The sequence below is a fragment of the Hyalella azteca genome, unplaced genomic scaffold (assembly GCF_000764305.2).
Source record: "Hyalella azteca isolate HAZT.00-mixed unplaced genomic scaffold, Hazt_2.0.2 contig6661, whole genome shotgun sequence".
Classification (NCBI taxonomy): domain Eukaryota; kingdom Metazoa; phylum Arthropoda; class Malacostraca; order Amphipoda; family Hyalellidae; genus Hyalella; species Hyalella azteca.
The window spans coordinates 570,885-592,432 of NW_025936815.1; the positions used below are offsets into that span (position 1 = coordinate 570,885).

At 41.5% G+C, this 21,548-nt stretch overlaps 1 protein-coding gene across 1 annotated transcript; it reads right to left on the reverse strand.

The window, feature by feature from the left end:
• Nucleotides 1-10,418: 10,418 nt before the first annotated feature.
• On the reverse strand, nucleotides 10,419-17,258 carry LOC125178046 (ionotropic receptor 93a-like). Its single transcript, XM_047880950.1, has 6 exons — nucleotides 17,028-17,258; nucleotides 16,050-16,252; nucleotides 15,006-15,109; nucleotides 13,773-13,906; nucleotides 13,481-13,633; nucleotides 10,419-10,820 (listed from the first exon to the last, which is right to left on the reverse strand). The coding sequence occupies exons 1-6, from the start codon at nucleotides 17,205-17,207 to the stop codon at nucleotides 10,680-10,682; spliced, it is 915 nt and encodes a 304-aa protein (XP_047736906.1). The 5' UTR covers nucleotides 17,208-17,258; the 3' UTR covers nucleotides 10,419-10,679.
• Between the last annotated feature and the right edge of the window lie 4,290 nt (nucleotides 17,259-21,548).

A 21,548-nucleotide genomic window follows, 5' to 3' on the forward strand; every position in this document is an offset into this window, starting at 1 on the left:
CTAGATAAAGCTATGGAAAAATATATGTTCGGATTTGAAATGCCTAGCTCCTTATCGAACCCGGTGGAAGTCTAGTAGCTTCTTCAAACTATCGCCAGTCATGAAAAGATCCGGTCAAATGACACGAGTTTAGATCTATGAACAAGGCACGAAATGGAAAAGAATCGGCGACAGGCCACACTGGCCTACACTTCAGAGCCGACATCACTATGTTTGTTTGTTAGGTGAAACCAACTTGTGCCGATGGGCTAGTTTGCGCAAGTCGTTAGTTGTGAAATCGAGAAAAACGAAAACTATCTGCAATGGTTGAAGAGACTACGTTACGCTAAGCTAAGTGGATGTACAGAATTAGGCTCACGTCTGAAGTTCGATTTAAAGATTTTTTGTAATTCAGTTACGGTGGACTTGCAGCTCGTGCTCCAACCTGGCGCCAATTCCATGTCTGACAAGACAAGTCGAATTTAGTGATTCTGAAGGAATCTACTCTAATCAGTTGAGATAATTAGTGAGACGCATATTCATAGCGGCCCTACCGCAGCCGTAGCAGCGCATTCATGCTGTCCGCTGTAAGTTCTCTCTTCATAGCCGTCGTGTCGCGCTGATATAGACGTGTCGCGGTCGGTCTAGCGGTGGGTTGTTTATTAATAACGACCGTACTTCTGAATAGTCAAGTCTTTCTCGTCGATGATGTTACTCCAAGCTCATTGCTGTGCTTCCGCTTTTGGTGATCGTGTCCTTATCGCTACTGACAACTATGGCCGTATCGTGTTGATGACCGTACCGGTGACGATTGTTGCTCAGTATTCGAAAAACTTTAATCGTCCGATTGCTAGGGTTATAATCATCGGACGTCTCTTAGCCTCTTGCTTTGTCACGGCCAAGCCACAACCGTAGCAATGAGCGCTGACCGTACAAATAAGCGAAATTATGGCCGTTACTCGTAGATTTCTGACGCTATTATATTAGAGTCCTAGTGGCATGAATGTCTGGAAGTTCCGCGCGGCCGTTATATATGACCCACCGGCAGACGGTCAGTTGATGTCTTATAGTACTGAATAATCCCTGTACAATGTACATACTTGTTATTTCTTTACTGTTATGTACAGATCTATCTAAAAATAACTGATCTTATGAAGGGTTGAGCAGCATCGTTCTTTCTTAGTTGAATTTACATCGCCCGCATGCTTAGTGTTGCAGGCGTTGTAATGTTCCACCCGAACCGATCTTTGCTTGTTTTTAACGGCGCCTCCCCCTTGTGAGAACTTCGTCTTCCGTTCGCCTGTTCCGTTTTCAATCATCCGGCTATTGGTAGTGCCGTGCTTGCACAGTGTTCTCCTGTCCATCCCATTTATTATGGACGTAAAACAAAATACATCCTTCCACATATAGAAAGATTGAGTTCATTTATTGTGAACGTATGCTTTCCTTATGGGGAAGAATGTATTTTGCTGTACGCTGTCAACAGCCTTGCTTGAATCAGTTGAATGGAACAAGTGGCGTCGGCTAGTTGATGTGATACATTGGGGCCCAGAGGGGATATAAATACTACTGCAAACGTGGCACTGTGAAGCAAAGAAATAAAGATAAATAAAAAAATAAATTACTTTTTTCAGCATTCGTGAAGGCCCATGAACATTTAACTGTCCATGCGCATTTCAAACTGTCCTTATTTAGGCTCAGAACTTCGACATGCACGCACTCTTCTCGGGAAACTTCTCACTAATCGAAATTTGGGAATAAAAATGTATAAATGTTTTTGAAATATAATATAATTTTGTAATAATATAATTTTGTAATAATATAATTTTGTAATAATATAATTTTGTAATAATATAATTTTGTAATAATATAATTTTGTTGAATGAGGGGACGGATGTATATTTTGTAACAAATTTTGGAATCTCTCTTGATTCTTGAAAATCTCTCTCCGAATGTTGATGACGATTTTTGCTCTGTGCTTATCGCAAAGGTCGGTATTCGTCAATCGGGAACAGTGCGTGAAAGATGTCGTGACCTAATATGTCCGCAAATTTTTCCCGAAATGCACATACGTAGAGTCCGGCATCTTGTTCGTGCATGGTAGTTACAAAGTTAAGGAGAGCTGCTTCGAGGCCTGCACCTTATTTTGAAAGGCTGTTTCCACGTGGTTGATTTTGGTTGCAGGCGGTAGCCTGTTATAGCGGCGTTTAACCTCGCCGTCGCTTAGACCGGGAAGGTCGTCTATCAACGAATGTTTAAATACGTTCACTGCTGTGAGTGGCTCGGGCTGCGGTTCATTACGAAATGGCAATCCTCCGGCGTTCTGGACCGCGGTTATGCGTGCTTGTTGATCAAACACACGACGTAGTACATCCATCTGAAATGACAAAATATAAAATTTTGTCAGCTACAAATATTTTAATTGTCAATATGTATTCAAAAAATTATTTTTACACCATATTTTAAATAAACTAAATTATTTATTATTTGCAGCTACATTTAGATGAGGCTGAATTTCGAATTTCGCTCGGACTGGATTAGCTGAGTGTGGCATACGACCAGCAGATCTCGAACTGCACGAGCCTCAACAGGAACTAAAATTAAATGAGGAATTAGCATTATTGTATGTTTGAAATGTTCTATATGCATTATGGTTTAAGCGCAAGTCAATTGTTGATTATTCATTCATACGAGCAAATGCCTAGAATTGGGCCTGTTGCATACTTGAGTTAGCATGTAAGATTATTACATTTTCCGAATATTTAGTATTGACAAATGAATAAAATGAACATGCTAGGATAGTTAGTAAGCTCCTTATATAGGATCTTACTTTAATATTTTTGAATACCTTGTTGCTATTCATGGGTTTCTTTTTGGAGCGGAGGGAGTTGCCATATCTCCTCTTCTGTGGCGGTCTCCTCTTCTCTTCCTAGTGACGCTTGTGGCAGTGGGGAGTGGTGTCTGTCCGAAGTTGTGGTGGTTTCAGTCATGAATCAAATAATTTTTTTTAACAACACTTACAAGTAGCATTAGCTCGTGGTGCTCCCACAAGACTTGGCTCCGGTCTTGAAGAGGGACCCGCGTTGAACAGCGACAGCTTGACGCTCTGATTCATGTTATTTGGGTACTCCATTCACTGGTACTCTTGGATGGAATGAACACAACTATAGCTCTGGGAGTCTTTTGAGGCCTATTTGTACCACCCTACCAGAACCCACTCTGTCGGGACGGAATAGTCCTGCAGAGTGCAGTTTGGTACGGATGTGCTGTTCAAATTCGTCCCCCGGAAAGTCGCCCTGTAATGAGAAAACGAGAAAATTTCATCCAGATCATATATAATGTATCTGAATCAAGTGTATATTGATTTATAGGATTGGGCAAGTTGATGAATAATTCTATTCTATTTCAAATGTCTACAATATTAATTAGCCAGTAGTTTCCTCACTGCTAGAGTTTCTGCATCAGTGATTAACTTTAGGAAACGATGACTTTGATGATTTAATACGTCGCAAATCGTATGATGGAAAATTTATTTGTAATTTAAGCCCAAGGCCTCCTGCCAGCCAAGAGGCAGGTGGCACGCCAGGGCAGAGTCGCTCAGAGCCATGCTGCCCATCGCAAAAGTCGTGTGCGCAGTAATCTTTGGGCGCAATAGCACCAAATGATATATCATTTGTGCCGAAGAAAAAACTTTCCACAATTTATTAGTCTGTCGAGGAAGCTGGAAGAATGAAAACCGGCGTAATATTGTTTAGCTCGATGTTTGCCGGCACGAAGGGATGATTTTGTACAAGGATGTGAATGCCATGTATCAATTCTTGAGTGTGATACGACTCGAAGGCTATTGTTTGCCCCCCGGCCCCAATACTGTGATATCCTTGAGGCCAAGGAACAAGTCTGTTGATTGTTGGGGTGTCCGTGCCAGGACGTAAAAATCTTTCCCTTCAGTAATTTTTCTGTGTGGATAAAATTTTTAAGATTTTTATATATTAAAAATGTACGCTCATTTAAGTATCTGCATAAGTAACTTATATAGCGGTAATTAATATTCACCAGTCTTAAGCACAAAATTAGTTACATAAGGGAAATGGATTCATTCGCGGCTTAGATTTTGGGATGCCATAATTTGTTATTGGTATATTCAAATATTAGGGTAATATAATTTGATGAAGAAATTGGTTAAGAACAAATATACAAGTTATTGAAACAAATTACGTTGGTATTCTACATATATAGAAAGGGTGTTTTTTGAGATGTAATTTGAGTAAAAAACCAATGTGTTTGAATACCTGAATTGAATGGAAATAAGGAAAGTTATGGGATTTTTGTGCACGCTTGAAAAAATCGAGAAAAGGATCAAACAATGTTTCCAGGCAAGAAAATAACATTATTATTTGCAATTTAATTGCAGATTTTGCTGATATGTTGGAAAAGTTATTTTTAGCTTACCGGCATAACACGAATCGATGATTCTGTGGGAGGTTTCTATACGAATGTCTCAATTTCCTGGCGCCGTTCATTTTTGGCGCATTTACGGACAATTAGAGCGAGTAAGCGGTATTGTGCCGCTGGGCATCTAATATCCCCCACCATTGTGCTAAGGTTAGTTTGCTGTACCCTTGGCATAAAAGGTGCAGCAGGAGCATTTACATTGCATTGACATGGTATGGAGCTGTGTCAAGCCTGTCAACACCCGACCATTCAAATGGCAGTCGACGGAAGTCAGGAGACGTTTGCCTAGCGATCGCAAGCCTTGCTGGCATCTTGCTCAGAGCTCCAGCAATTCCTGTGGTACAAAGAACATGACATTCCTGGGCAGAAACTTACGGTCTCTTTGGAAGACAGCAAAATGTTTCATTGCCTCTGTGATTTTTTCAACCATCTCCTTTGAAAGCCATCATTGTTTTAGGCTAAAGTGCTCGTGTGCATGGATGTGGCCTAGAGACATTTGAATCGGCGGGCTCCTGCGATTCCTCTTGCTGGGAGGAATCTTGGAGAGGAACTGGCGACTCTTCCTGGCCATAGAGCCCTCTCTTCCTGCTGCCCGTCAGGTTTGATCTATGGAGACCATCGATTGTTTTGACCTTTCCGATTCGGACAAAACTGCATCAACAAAGCTCGAGGATTGTTCCGAGACAACAGAGTCAACCGAAACTTGATCGAAGGAGAACATAGAGTATTCTGTTCCGTTTTGGACACAACTGCATCAACAGAGATAATTTATTTAGCAGTCTCGGAGCCGCTCAAGTGCAAATTGAGTGGAGCACCTGACTCGGGAATGTGACAGATTGTGTGACGAGTCCGCACAAGGCCAGCGAAATCATCGTACTCGTCGTCTGTCGAAAGTATTGCTCGTCTAAGAGAGCTAAATTCTGGTCCTTGTTTTAGACTTTATCAGAATATCTGAAATGATTTGTCACGCAATTGTTTGGCCCTGGTCAGTGAGGTTATTCCTTCTCTCAATTCTTCTGGGACATCACGCCTCCTTTGCGCATTATCTCGACGAGCCTCATGACTTTCTGGCACCAGTCGTGGATGACTTCGTTTCGTCTCGGTCTATTTACTGCATCAAGAGGAATGTGTGTGAGCACATTTAGTTCGACATTTCCATGTTTCGAGTATGGACTCGGTTTGCCTCTGTACCAGGTCGGTCACGTTCCCGACGTTATAGTTACCTATCAGATCGGCGGGCAATTGCTAAAAATTTACTTATAAGGCAAACGAGATTACCAAATACAGGTGCCTTTTGATTGTCTCGGCCTTGATGAACTTCGGAAGACTTTACGGTATTTGATAATCGCGCGGTTCAACACCTGCAAAATATCTGTGATAGTCAAGTCGTTAAGTTCCTCGCGTGACAGATGCGACAAGCAGGTCGCAATGATCGCCAAGAAATATTTTTGCATTTCTAGCCGCCGTCTTGCCCTTTGTTGATCGATCATCACCAACTAAGCTTTGGTGAAATTTGTTCAGCATTTGGAACAATTTTGGAAAGTTGTTAAGACAGTCTTGCGAGGTGTACCATGCAACAAACAAATTTTTACCACGTACGATGCAGTACTAGTCCTGTTAGAAAAAAATTCGTTATCATACCATTAGCATAAACGTACTTTAAGGGGATCATCGCGGATAAAGTAAGTTGCCATAGACTCGGTACAGAATTCGATCAAGTTATTTTCAGCGATACTTATAGCTCCGTAATATTGAAGTATCCGTGCATGGCAATGTTATTAGCACGGCTACCTTCAAACGCTTGGCATTTCCTTTCGGTCTTCATGTGCAGAGGGTTGCAGCCGCGACTTGGCATCCTTCTACAGGATGGAGGCAGAACCGATTAGTTTAGACTTTAGAGAGAGCAGTTTAGAGCAGTCATTGCTCGCATGAAAGAAAGGGGATGGACGTGCGGTTGGTTTTTTTCCAGCCCCTCCTGTATTCTCATTTCAGTAGCCAACAGAGGGTTGCAACCCTCTGCAACCTCGTGGTCAACCTCGTGGCTTTGCTGTGCTCGCTTATTTCGAGAACAATCAATCCGTGATTGCAACGCAAAGAGCTTTTCGGCGGCTGTTCAATATTCCACGCAATGGAATATTGAACAGGCGAACACAATTCGGTCCTGGGTTAGGCAGTTGGAGGCAACTGGTAACACATTAAGAAGAGATACACATGGCTACACATGCCGACGCAGGTCCATCAGAACACCAGAAAATGTCGAGACGCCGAGAGCAGCAGTCATCCCCTCGCCAAGACGTTCAGCAGGAAGGCATGCCGTTGCTTCGGGAATCTCCTCGCGCAGTTTGAGGAAGATTCTGCACACGGATTTGCATTTCCAGTCCTACATAATGATGATGGCCCAACAATTGAACGAAGCAGACTTTGCCAGCCGCCGAAATCTGTATGAGAACATGCTTGAAGAGATTGCTCCCGACGCAGCGTTCTTCAGCAGTGATGGGCGCATTTTAACCTCTGTGGGATTGTAAATAAGCAAAATTTTCGATACTGGGCTGAAGAGAACCCACAAATTATCCATCTAAGACCACTACATTCTCCCAAACTGTCTGGTATACCATCTCACAATTTGGTGTGATTGGTCTATACTTCTTTGAGGAAGGAGTAACTGTGACGGTGAATTCCGAACGTTATGCTGAAATGTTGCAAAATTTCTTGCATCCTAGGATGGAAAACATTGTTGAAAATAGCATTGGGAGACGTGTGGTTCCAGCAGGATGGGGCAACAGCTCACACAGCCCTGATGTCACTCAATGTTTTGAGACGCATGTTTCCCGGACGTCTGGTGTCAGAGGGGTGATTTACAGTGGCCTGCGAGGTCACCTAATTTGAGCATTTGCGATTTCTTTCTTTGGGGACATCTAAAAGAAAAAGTGATTAGAAGTCGCCTTCACACCCTACCACAGCTAAGGGAACGGATTATTGCAGAGGTAATGGCCATAGTGAATATCTCGCCATATGAGTGAACGTGCTGTAGGAAACTTCCGAGAACTACTCCAACAGTGTGTTGCAGCTAACGGCCACCAAAAAGTACCGGTATTCAAAATGGTACGTTATGCTAACCTCGAGGAAAATAAACTTTCTTCTTTATGTACCTCCATTACTCTTTCATTTCGCCTCAAAACTGCCTAATCAGTTCTGCCCCACCCTGTATAACACTAGCCCACATAATGCCTGTATGACTTTCTATTGTATAGTAAAAGACTATGTTGGAGATCTTCTAACTCAGGCATCATGGTGTTAAGATCAGGAACGTTAGCAACTGCACCTAGTGAAACTGGCTTGCAAATGCATTTCAATACCTTTATTTCCATGAACTGAGCTACTAATTGTAGGTTCGAAAAAGGTGACAAAAATTCTCAATATAATACTTAATACTAGTGAAAAAATTTCACGATTTTAACCCACATAGCGTTTTATTAGATTCAATGGAAGATTGCGTGCATAATTTTTTTATGGCATTCTTGTACTCTCTTAAATTTATTAATTACCTATTTTTGCAACTCTTGCTGCACTTGTGTTGCGTACTTGTAGAGAATATTAGCCTCATGTCTGGAAATATTTTGGTGAACCTTCCTAGTGTTGCGAAAGAAAATTTCCTCAGCCGTAAGAGGTGGTTTACCCGGCTCATTCCTGAACGTTCCTACCACTCAGCTTCTCTGCAATTTATTGACCGAAATCGCCGAAATTCCTTTTTGTGGTGGGCGTATTTGTTAGGCGAGTCCAGCTCCATCGTCAGTTCGTACAATCTAGAACATACATAGAAAGTCACAAGTTAATACAATTGAAAGCACAGAACACAATTAAAATCTAAATTTAAAAGTAATGGGGCATAAAAACCTATCTATTCACAATTTCAAGGGGATAGGAGCTCACAGCTGAATTTAAACTGGGCCTAAGCTTAAAAATGTACAATGATTCTAAGATACGCAAATCTGAAGTACCGGAGGTAGAAGCTAACACCCTAAAGTCACTGTCAGAAACAGGCACATTACACTGCTCGGCGTGAGTGCGCACAGCCAAATGAGGGGGGGCGCGATAGCAACTGTCCGGTCCTACAACTCCTGCCCTTATGCTCAGCGATCCTGGAATAAAGATTGCGTGAAGTCATGCCGACGTACGCAGATGCACATTGTGCACAACGAAATTGATAAACCAGGGACGATCGCATATGAACAGGGAGCATATCTTTATATCTAAAAAAAGAACCGATTTTGAAACTGTTAACCAGAACAATATGGAGTTTAACGCTTGGAAAGTATCTATTGAACAAGGCTTTTAATTCTCTTGACATAGCTTCGGACGCAGGGCCGAAGTATGGAAAAGAACAATAAATAACGTTCCTACTATCGTGCTCGGGAGCAACCTCACTGAATCGCTTCGACAATAGATGTTCAATAGATACTTTCCAAGCGTTAAACTCCATATTGTTCTGGTTAACAGTTTCAAAAGCGGTTCTTTTTTTAGATATAAAGATATGCTCCCTGTTCATATGCGATCGTCCCTGGTTTATCAATTTCGTTTTGCACAATGTGCATCTGCGTACGTCGGTATGACTTCACGCAATCTTTATTCCAGGATCGCTGAGCATAAGGGCAGGAGTTGTAGGACCGGACAGTTGCTATCGCGCCCCCCTCATTCGGCTGTGCGCACTCACGCCGAGCAGTGTGATGTGCCTGTTTCTGACAGTGACTTTAGGGCGTTAGCTTCTACCTCCGGTACTTCAGATTTGCGTATCTTAGAATCATTGTACATTTTTAAGCTTAGGCCCAGTTTAAATTCAGCTGTGAGCTCCTATCCCCTTGAAATTGTGAATAGATAGGTTTTTATGCCCTATTACTTGTAAATTTAGGTTCTAATTGTGTTCTGTGCTTTCAATTGTATTAACTTGCGACTTTCTATGTATGTTCTAGATTCTACGAACTGACGATGGAGCTGGACTCCGAAACGTTTTCTATAAAGATATGAATTTTTGTGGACTATTCTTTGCTTTTAAATTTTTAGTCAACTTGCGATTTAAGCAAATAAGTGACATTAATACTTTATCTAGTCTGTTCTTGAACGCGTTCATACTTGGAGCGCCAACGATGTCATCGAGTAGGCTGTTCCACATGTTGGTATGCTGGTTTTTAAATAATATTTAATACTATTAAGTAAAATCTAAAAGCTTTATCTATAAATGTAGCGGTAGCGCAGTTGCGGCAAAACCTCGTATTGCTACTTAATTATGTAGCGGGCGCTACCGCTACCGCTAAAATTGCTTAAATGTAGCGCGCGCCGCTACCGCTACATTTAGCGCGCTACTGCCCACCTCTGCGTATACGAACTGTTAAATCCATGCGTTAGTTTGATAGCTTTTGAGACTGGGGTACATTGAACTTATTCATACAGCATTAGAACCTTTTCGAGCAATTTTCGCTCTTGGTTCTCTCGAAAATTGAGGAAAGAAGTTGAACAATTTCGTGTTTCGCCTTTGAAATGCAAAGCAATTTAAAGCGCAGGATGGAAGTCGTCCGTGGATGTGAGAGGGCGTGCTGTGATTAAGAGGTTCAAAGTCTGTACGATTTCATGTGGTAGTTAAGAAACTCATTTAAGGCATCGTCCATCCTCCAGTTGTGCTTTAGGCATTTCTCTACGCTTACGAATGTAAATTATCCAAAAATGGATAAATATTTTTACATTAGGAATTTGAGATTGATTAAGGAGGGCTTACACCAACAAATTACACCAACCTTAGCAACGATCCAATTGACGATTACCGACGCGAATGAGGTTTGCTAAACCAAGATAGCACTGACATTTATTAGGAAATGAAATAACATAAATCATTACGTGCTTTAAAGCATCTGCGTGATCTGTTAAAAATTACGTAAGGATAGTTACGATATGCTAGCTCCAAGTAACTAGTTCCCACTATGTTGTTTTTTGGCAATAGTAATTACACATTGGTTCTTATACAGTTATTTTTAAACCGTCAAATTGCTCGAGCAAGTGCGAGTCTGTGGCTGTTTTCTTGATTATAAATTATTAAAATCAATTAGGTATAGTGACGGAAACACAAAACTGTTCACTCAGAAAATGATCACACACAGATAGACATACACAAGGCAAAAAATGACATCAACATTTGTCATTCTGTAGGATCTCGTGTGAGTGACACGGAGATTGCACGGACCGTGACATATTTTCAGTCGTTAGTTGGATTTTATCTTCATAGTCTTGAGCTTCACAAAGCCCAACTCTGCCAAGAAGAGCACCGATGACGACAACAGGCCGAGCACGAGCAGCAGGAACGCGCCCTGCAGTTCGTCCAGGGACAAGCTCGACACCGACGCCTGAGGGGCACCAGACTCTCGTTAGTTGGTCCAAGGACAAGCTCGAAAGCGACGCCTGTGGGGCACCAGAGTCTCGTTAGTTGGTTCAAGGACAAGCTCCACACCGACGCCTGCGGGGCACCCGAGTCTCGTTAGTTGGTCCAAGGACAAGCTACACACCGATGCCTGTGGGGCACCAGAATCTCGTTAGTTGGCCCAGGAACAAGCTCGACACCGACGCCTGCGGGCATCAGAGTCTCGTTAGTTGGCCCAGAGACAAGCTCGACACCGACGCCTGCGGGCATCAGAGTCTCGTTAGTTGGTCCAAGGATAAGCTCGACACCGACGCTTGTGGGGCACCAGAGTCTTGTTAGTTGGCCCAGGGACAAGCTCGACACCCACGCCAGCGGGGCACGGGAGTCTCGTTAATTGGTTCAGGGACAAGCTCGTCCCCGACGCCTGCGGGGCACGGGAGTCTCGTTAATTGGTTCAGGGACAAGCTCGACCACGACGCCTGCGGGGTACGGGAGTCTCGTTAATTGGTTCAGGGACAGCTCGACATCGACGCATGCGGGGCAACAGAATCTCGTTAGGCTTGGCACCCACCCGCGCTCAACTCCTGCTGCTGCTAAGCTATTGTGGTTCGTAAGCGTGTTAAAAGTCACAATGTAGTTACTTTTTAATCTCTATTGGAGACCTAGAGTTTTCCACCTCTAGCAAATTGTATTCAATCTTTGGAAGTTAATGAAGATCGACCAACTTCTCTCACTAAAATTTCTGCAACGCTCTCATTCGGAAGCGGCTTTTGGTCGTTAATTTGCAAATGGGTTGATTATTAAGGACAGTTATTTCCATGTTAAACCGGGATTTCTGTGAAATTCATCACAGAATTTTGTGCTTATCACGGAATCACGGTGAGCATGACACGAATATTAATTATTTGGAATTAGAACAGGGAATTTGTAACATTAATTCTTGATATCGATAGAATTTTGTTGCGCTAACTTGGTAGCACTACTTCTCTACCGCACGCTGCTCCTCTGGAAAACGGGGCGCATGCCGGAGGCCAGCTTTGCCAAACTTCACACTTAGTTCATATTCCTTTCCTTAGGTAAGAACGCTAGAGTGCGTAACGGCCTATGAAGTCAAGTGCTCAAAGCCATAGCGCCGGATGTCCACAGCCACAAAATAAGCCTGCCAAAGATAAACATGGCCATACTGCATCTGGCCAAACCTCTTCTAGCCTAAACTCTTCAGGCCTAACCTATACGAGGAGCTGGAACCTTTCTGCACTCAAAACAAACCTCAGCAGACCTTACCTAACCTTTGGACCGCCTTAAAAAGGCGGTCCAAGTGTGCTGGTAGAGCCAGACATTGGCTGCAAGAAGGTTGTGAGCCGGGACAGCGTGAATAGGTTAGGCCAGAAGGGAGCGCAGCCGTGGGTAACAAAATTGACTCGTAAACAGGCCCTGGGCCCAACGCCAACCATCAGCATGCAATATCTACACATAGTCTCAGAGCTGTGGGTAACTCCTGTGTGTCAATGAGCTGTGGGTAACTCCGGCTAACATTAAATTCGCTTAGCACAACACAGCCACTGCTTCACACGCTGGAGCACAACTAGCTGGAGCTCAATAGGCCCTACCGCAACCTACCGCAACAGGCGGCGCAGGTTAGGTTAGGTTAGGTTAAGTTACGTTAGGAGTAGCTGTTGCGGTAGGGCCTGTTGCGCTCCGGCCAGTTGTGCTCCGGCGCTGTGAACCAGTGCCTGTGACTGAACGGCACTGTTGTGGCGGCCGCTATGTGTCGAGAGCCATGAAGATGCTCTGCTGCGTTACGCTCGGGAAGGTATATGAATCGCACTGTGGACTTGGGCTATGCTTACCTCTAGCTATCCACCCAGGCCAGAAAAGGTTAGGCCGGAGTAGGTATAGCCGGATACGGAACTGCCTGCTTATTTAAGCAGTGGCTGAAGACCTGCGGCGCTATTATCTTTCGACAGTGTGTTGCTTGTCTGGATTACGGAGTTCAAGCGTAGTGTGCGGCTGAGTAAGTTAATGCATGATGAAGCTAAGCGTTGCTCCAGGGCTTATTTAAGAGTAAACTTTGTGGCCTACGGCTGCGCCCTCTGGAAAACTCGACCGAATTGGTAGTCGTTTGTCCGCATCGCGAGTTGAATATCAAGTTTTATGCGACTTGTCTTTAGAACACAAAAAAAAAACTCCTTCAGATAGCCATTTTACTTCTATATGCATCTGCAAACGAACCTTGCTGCAAAACCAAAGTAACATTGAATTAAAAATTCTGTTAATTAAAATAAAAATAATTAAAATAATACAAAATTATTATCATCTAATAGGCAATGAAAAAATACGCAAAGTGCAAAATAAATGCGATGCTCATGTTAAAAATGCACAATCAAATAAAAAAAAACGCCGTATGTAATGCTGATAGGATAGTAAGTGAGGGAGGCGATTCGGTCACAAGTGAAAGAGAAAATTCTGCAAGATAGCTTGTAAATTATTCCATTCTGTATGTCATCTACGGTGAAGCCAATAAAGATTGGTGTTACACCATAAATAAACTACAAAATTTTTAACCATTACTGAATCACTGGTATGTTCACTTGCACCGGAATAGTTTTTCAATTCCCCGTCTTATTGCATCCGATGTTAACTCACAATGCCTTGCACGATGACGTCGGTTTTGGCGAAGTGATTTCTGTAGAGTTTACCGACAATGCCGGCTTCAACGAGTCTCTGCAATGTGCTGGAAATGGTTTCGGTGTACGGAGTGTACTTGGGCAGGAACCATATGAGATACCCAGAATAGACCTGCGAACGGCACGTTAGATTCAAATAAGTTTATGTCTATCAAATTCTGTTTTATGTTTATCATGTTTATGTTTATCAAAATTCTTTATATTTATCAAATTCTGTGTCAAGTTTCCTGTAAATTATCGTTTCATCTCACCTGTTCTTTGAGAATATATGTTTCTTTGCTAACTCCATACTTCATCCGCAACCCCATCAGGAAGGAATAGGCCTCGATGAAAGCGTGAGTTCCATTCTTAACGACCATCTCCATGGCAGGGTCGTAGTAGTGATCTTTGAAAAAGCGAATATGCATCACTTCTCTTATCCTGCGCTCCGCAGCCAATGACTTACACCATGAGGTAAACCACTCCTTCTTTCTATGCTACTACCAGGACGAGTAATTACAACAACAATTATAACAACAGCAATCAAAAAGCCAGAGGCAGCTGAGGATCTTTGCAATCCAAATTTCTAAGTCATCACATTCAACCTTAGTTCCTTAGTTTCTTTAGTAGTTGTATCAGACGTAGCAATCCCAGGCCTTCTATGAACAAGTCACGAAAAGTTCAAGATTCGGCGACAGGCCACATCAGGCCTACTCTTCAGCGCCGACATCACTATGTTATGTTATGTTATGTTATGATATGCATTGCATTAATATGGTGTCGATATGGTGTCATACCTAGTGTACTTTTTAAACTGGCAAATATTTAAATAAATTATTCTTATTCGCCTATGTCATAACTCGAATGATTCCATATATAAGTTACTTTTTTTCTGTTGTTTATTCAGTTTAATAAATTGAATTGTTTTATTATTAGAGGGAATTAATACACATATACACAGAAAACGTAATTTTATTTAAGAAAAGACTCAAGCGGCTACTACTATAATCGTTGAATCTAAAATAATACAGTCTGTGTATTTTTGCCGAAAAATAAATCTCACCGTCGCTTCTGAATGAAAAGAAACATGGTGAAAATTGCAGATCAAAATTAAATTCGCTTCACTAAATGCGCCTCAATTATACTTCGAGTGACTCGTGTAATCAGATCTCAAAATGGTCTGTATATGCCATTGGTATTGCAGTTATTTAACTACAATTGGTCCACCAATAAATTATTCTTCGTCAATGCTGAACTAATTTGAAGGAATAATGACTGAAGTTACTGCTTATAAACAGAGGGTTATTCGTCGTAAAATTTCGTAAATGAAGACCTAATAAATAAAGTTACCGTCTGTAACAAAAGGCGTGTAGATATAAAATTCATTACATCAACTATTTTACATTGTTATTCGTACCTATATAGGCCTGGTAAGAACAATTATCGTCAGCAGACAAACGGTTTAACAGTTTTCTTGTTATATAAACATAATCATCGCCACTGACCTTGTGGGAAGAGGTCAAGCTTATTCCCGATTCTGCGCAATGCGTTGTCAGTGGAAGCCTGCAGAGCCTCAGGGACGAATTCTCCGTAGTCCATCATGGTGACTCTAGAAAGTGTCGATAATATACTCTCGGTATTATATTAGTTTTATTAACAGGCTAACTACGGACTTGAAAATATTCGATGAGTGATATGGACTTGATTCATGTGCATGCTCAGTTGCTCGTCGCTGCACGTTCAGAACTTTAAGCTTATAGGAACAAGAACGAATACTAAAGTAAAGAGAAGAATTTGATCTCCGATGTATCCGGCTTTGTACGGATACGTCTAATCAACGCGGTGCAGGCCTTCCTGGGAAAATCTGTGATTAAAAAAATGAACATAGTATAGAACTTCAAACATGATAATTCCTTATTTGAAACACGGTTAAGGTATTAATGACTGAATTGAACACGGCCAAAATAATTTCATGTACAAGATTGGAAGTGCTCTATAGATTTTGAACCTTTCATTACACGAAAGGTCGCATAAAAATGCGTGAAAAAAAAACACTTTTCCTCACAGCTCGCAAGCGCTTGTGAACGATTGAACAATTTAGCGTTCATTGATCTTTGATTCTTATCCCTAACAAAATTCGGGGACCGCCCATAGACCCCGGCCGAATTGTCACTACACACGGCGCAAAGTTAAACTGGGTCTGCTTATGGCCATCCGATCGAACTCAGTTTTTGGTCAGAATCGCCATTCCGACTTTACAGCCACCCGAGAGCATGATAGTATGACAAAGGTTGGCCGAGCCGGGTCATACCGAGCTAGCAAGCTGCCCATGAGGCTGTCCTTCGAACCCTGAGCCGAAGCGGACATAGCGAAGCTGATTTACGTGCTCCCCGAGTCCCATGCGACCCTAATGCAGGGTCGCCGGCGCATCTAAATTTTGTTATGGATGCGACCCAAATAGGGCTAAAAAATTAAAAATATATGCACTAGAAAAATTGCGTTAAAATATCGTGTCTTGCCCTCTGCTCTCCCAGTATTGTTACCCGTACCTCAGTGGTGACTCAGCGAGCTGCTTGATGGTCTCGATCCTGACGGGGTAAAGCGGAACTGTGAGGAACGCGATAAGGTTTCCGTTGTAGCCCGTGATGAAAACAATGCACCCCATGTACCAGACTGCCATCCACACTCGCCGCCACTCTCCCACTCCAAAAGTGGACAAATTCATGGATTGTGCCACCAGAGCTCCTGCGACCTGTCATGGATAAGTTCAGCATTAAGGTTGCACCCATTTAAGACTAAAGCCATTGTTTCATTTTTAAGTGCATATTGTATTTGGTATCACCTATAGGCAGTCAATTTAACATTCGAAACGTAAAAATTCAATTTGATTATTCTCATCTTAAATGATAATTGGTAAATGCATTGAAAAGTAATCGCCCAAATATCCGTAATGAAGCAAAGTTTTGTTTCTGCGTAACTAATCGAATCATTTCAAAACCGGTGCTCTGCTCCCAAGGCTGAATAAATTATAGTCATCCTGCGACCACTGCTCGAAAAAATATTGTGTTAAATATTGTTAAAGATTTTAGTGTTGGCGTAATATCGCAAGCTTTCGTGTTTTTGTTATAATTTTTGGGGTTATTCGTACTCAACAACGTGCTAATGAGCGACGTATATCTGCTCTCTCGTCTTCTAGCTATAGATAACGTGTTAAGGTAAAAACTTCTGCGAATCCCACACGTAACCAAAGTTTATACATACACGAATGGGAGGAATGGAAACCGACTTTAGCAAGACTACTAATTTGGTACAAATTTAAATTGAAATCGAATATTTTAAAACCCTTATTCTATGGTTTTCAAACCATAGGTTTGGCTTTAAAACCCCGTTAAAGTCGTATGTGTGGCGTTGTACTGTGAGACTATCATATGTAAAATCGAGAAATTCGTCTGAGAATAGACCTCTCCTTTCACACCGAAACTTGAAAATTGAATTAATTTTATGTCAGAGCGTGTATTGATTCTTACCAGAAGCAACGCTTTACTGAACTGAAGTTCTGAAGAATCATCTCCAACGTCTATGCGAGTTAGGATCGGGAACATCACAGAGACCAGCAGGGTTACAACACCGATGCTGATCCACGTAACTCGAGCGTAGGGGTAAAGGAAGGACTTCCACTTCGGCAGTGGCTTGGGAAGACGGGCCATGAGCGCAAACGCTTCGGCCTGATGCGGATACGTCGAATCAAATGCAATGTATCGATCAAGGACTATCGTGAAGGAATTGATTGTAATATTTTTTCCATGATAGGCCATTTCTGCAAACATTCCATTCCACGTTCCGTTTTCATTTGATCCCCACAAACAATCAAAAGGTTCCATTTCCAAATTATAAGTAAAATTCAAATGAGAACTCACGATATCCAAAGCGTCTATGTTGGAACCTACGCATGTGTCATTGTGAGGGTAAGGCAGAGCGTAAAGCTGAGGATAATCGTCGCACCAGGATGCGAGTTGCAGAACGCTTCCAGAAAATGTTGCAAAACGATCAATGAATAATGACTCTTCTTTCTCAAAGCTCTGCACGTTCCATCGTCCGAGCAGTCTGAGGGAATTTCTTTGTAGGGGAAAAGTCGTATAAACCAAGCTTGTCTCAAAAGTTTTACTCGGTGTAATAATAACTGCTAATTTCGAACATTGCATTGCTTTGGTGTCAACGAGTTTAGATAATTCAACGTCAGCGCTCAGGCTCAATACTACGAGTTTTTGTGGACACCACAGAGATGGCTTCTCTATTTGCTTGTCAATTTTAAAATCGTTTGAATCAATGAGCCAAATGACGGAAAAGTTCTTCCCAGAGTAAGTCTTTAACGGAAACTTCGTGGGATCGAATTCGTCTGCAGAAGTTTGTATAACAGTAGCGCCCAAAGTTTGCACTTCGTTCCAATAGACGTTAGAAGAATGAGTGTCATCAAAAATGAAGAGATCGTAGCCTTTGAGAGGACCGTCGAGCAGTTCTTGCAGCACCGAAGTTCCTTGAGCAGACCCGGGCAGTGAGACGCTGGACAAAACATTTGAATAGGACGTTACAAAAGGCCATAAGAGGACGAGGGGAAAAACAAAACTGAAAACTGTCAAGTGAATCCCGAGTCTCGTTTCCGTTGACATTTTCGTAATAGCAAACTCCTTATATTTGGTTTATTATGATTCCAAGAGTCACATTGCTGTGGGCTCACTCCGAAAGCCAACTAGGCCCAAGCATCAGCGTTAAATACGGCTCGTGATCGTAGTTCCAACCCACTCCATGTTCATGTTCCAAGGGAATTCAAACTCCACTTGTATTCGCTATATAATGTTTCAAGTTCAAGCCCTAAACTTTCCTGAAAACAAACAAAAAAAACTAATCAATAAAATGCTAAAAATAACAAGGTTCCTACGAATGATAAATATTTACAAGAGAGATCATAGGAACACATTCTAAGTAAATCTATTCACAATAATATATACACGATAGTCACACCTAAAATCCTTCACTAGTACAAGACACGTACCTCCGTCACGTCTCCGCACCAAACAATAACTAGAGCAGCGTTCCTAGAGCGCGGACGTGAACAGTAAGATCGTCTCTAAACCTAAAATTTCAAAAATGTCTTCAATTAAAACCCTAACATTACCCCCCCTCAAGTGCAATACACAATATTGCACTTATAACACATAAAAAGAAAGAATGTCAAGAATCTATAAATCTGTACATTTACGCACGCAGATACTCTTGGAATACATGGTACACCATAAAATTCAACTATTTACAAGCCAGGAAATTTTTATTCAACTTAACCGTACATATCAATCTTAAAGAAACCAGGTACAAATTGCATAATAAAAAAAAGTTCAAAACATAAAGTTCTCAAATCAATAACCGACGACAATTAAAATACATACATCTCACAAATGAAAACTTAACAATATATGCATATACATACACTAGGTTATTTCCTAAGATATTCAAGCGTTTCAATTTGTACACGAGGATATTCAGTTGCAGGACCCTGAGATCTAGTGCGCATCCTATTCTCATCTGCTGTACGCGTGACAAGTTCAGTGACAATATCAGAGGCTTCTTCCTGCTCACGCGTCATATTTCCGCGGGTGGGTTCAAACCTCTTACGCCATGAGTCAGAAGCACGAGTTTCGCTTGCCTTGTAATCGTGTATTCCAGTCTTAATGTACAACAAATGGTCATGCATCGTCATTAAAATATCATTCCGTTCATCGTCAATATAGCCATCATTAAGAATACGAGAGACTGTCTGGACACGATCTATGAAGTCTTCTTGTACTGCAAAAGACTGTTCAAGCCACGCTATGAAATTTCCGTGAGACTTATCATCGTTATTACAACTGCTGGCATGAATTGAAGAGACAGGAGCTGACAGTTCCTGCATCTGGCTGTCATCTACCGGGGTAGACACACGTTGCTTTGGTACCACATCGTCATTATCGGAATCACTACCAAAACTCCAATTAAGGTAATTCTCTTCTGCCGACTCATCACGATGAATTACAATTTCATCAATACCGGGACAACTCTCTGAACAACTCATAGCTTCATACAAAAGATATCTAACCTTCAAACTATAAAATTCCTTTCGCAAAAATGACAATGATAAAAATTCTGATGACTCGCTATTCTGATGCTCCGCGACACAATTATTCTCGTCAGGAGACACAACACAAGAAGGCACAGAAAGATTATCAGAATGGGTAACATCACGTATCCTATCATCAACATTATCAGTTAAATAATCGCTCAAATTACCATCAGAATCAAAGTCACATGAAAATCTAGACCGGTTATGGTTCAATTGTACAGACGAATCCGAATCGGTTGATGAGTCAGGCAAATCAGGAAAAGTATCAGTTCTAGGCAAAAACTCGGCTAGGTAGTCTGGAAAATCGTACCATTTTTTCAATTGCTTATGATGGACTTTTTGTACATTGTTGAACTGGTCGACTATTTCATAGGTTACTCCGTTATTTTGAGCTTTGACGATTGTATAGGGACCGGTATATTTCTGTGACAGCTTATAGTGAAGTTGATTTCCTATTCTATTGTTAACTTTTAAAGCAACTTTCTGATCAATTTCGAAAGGCTGAAACTTGGGATGGGAATCCTTCCAATTAACCTGACTGTCCGCAAAAGCAGATACATCAAATGAGTGACTTTTGGACAGTAAAAAATTGCATGGTGTGTCCTTAATCTGGGAATGCCAAGTGCTATTATAGACCAAGACGGCTTTGCTTAAGGCAACATGCCAGTCCATTGGTTCCTGCGTTACGATGCTCCTTACAAATTCTGCTATCGTTCTGTTCCCGCGCTCAACAGCACCGTTTCCAGCTGCTCTATATTTCGTTGAATACACATGATTAATGTTATACTCTTGCAACAATTCATTGAACAGATCAGATCTAAATTCTGGACCATTATCAGTGAGAATCCTACATGGCAGTCTTAAAAAATTAGGCAGAACCTGTTCGGTTAGCGCTTTTACAACTGAGGACGCTTTCTTATCCTTCAAGGCAACAGCAGATAAAAATTTAGAAAAATGATCTACGACTACAAGAATAGCAACATAACCTTTAGATGACTTTGGAAACTGCATTATGTCCATTGCCACTAAGTCAAATGGAAACCGAGACTGAATTTTTATGACAGGTGGGGAAATATGCTGTGCTGATACTTTATACAATTGGCAAATATTACAAGTTAAACACACGTCAGCAGCTACCTTGTTTAACAACGGGTGAAAAATTTGGTTAGACAGTAAATTAATAAGTTTGTGTTTGCCAACATGAGCAAAAGATTCGTGAACTTTAACAATCTTAGAGACTACAAACGAAAATGGGACTACAGGAACTGACATTTGGCCTCTATCTATAACAAGTAAATCGTAAATTACACGAAATGAATTTGCTTTACATTTGAACGGCGCAAGCGCTTCACCTGTCCAGAGCTTTACGGGTATCTGATTCAAAACGTTTCTTTTGACGGCTGAGAAATAGAATTTCGAGATTCACGCAGCTTAAAATTACTTTGTCTAACCAGGTCATCATTAAGACAGTCTGACTCTACATCATCGTCTGAACTATTTTCAAGCACTATGGATCCAATAAAAATTGCATTTGTACTAAATGAGCTGGAACAGTTTCTTGAGTTATAAGACCTCAATTTGGTCTCTGAACGTGCCTCGACTTCGACACTCTGAACAGACAGTATACATCGGTCAAAATTAAGAGATACATTGTTGTTAATTAAAAAATTTGCTCCTAAAATAAAACAGCATGGCATATCATCTCCACGAACTACAGCTAGTGGTAACACATTGAATTCCGGTACACCAGGGACAGAAAGCGCTAAGTAAACAATACCTAATATGTTGACAGTTTCGCCGTTAATGCTACTTACCATTTTACCATTTAATTGCTCTAAAACAACCTGCACATTACTGTCACGTATTAGTTTGAGCGCCGAGTCGCTAATTAAACTGA

Coding starts and splice junctions, on each gene's coding strand:
- LOC125178046 (XM_047880950.1), bottom strand. CDS start 17,207: ATGGCCCGTCTTCCCAAGCCACTGCCGAAGTGGAAGTCCTTCCTTTAC. Junction 13,634..13,772: donor CATATATTCTCAAAGAACAG/GTGAGATGAAAC, acceptor TGCCGTTCGCAG/GTCTATTCTGGGTATCTCAT. Junction 10,821..13,480: donor ACGTCATCGTGCAAGGCATT/GTGAGTTAACAT, acceptor GGTGCCCCTCAG/GCGTCGGTGTCGAGCTTGTC.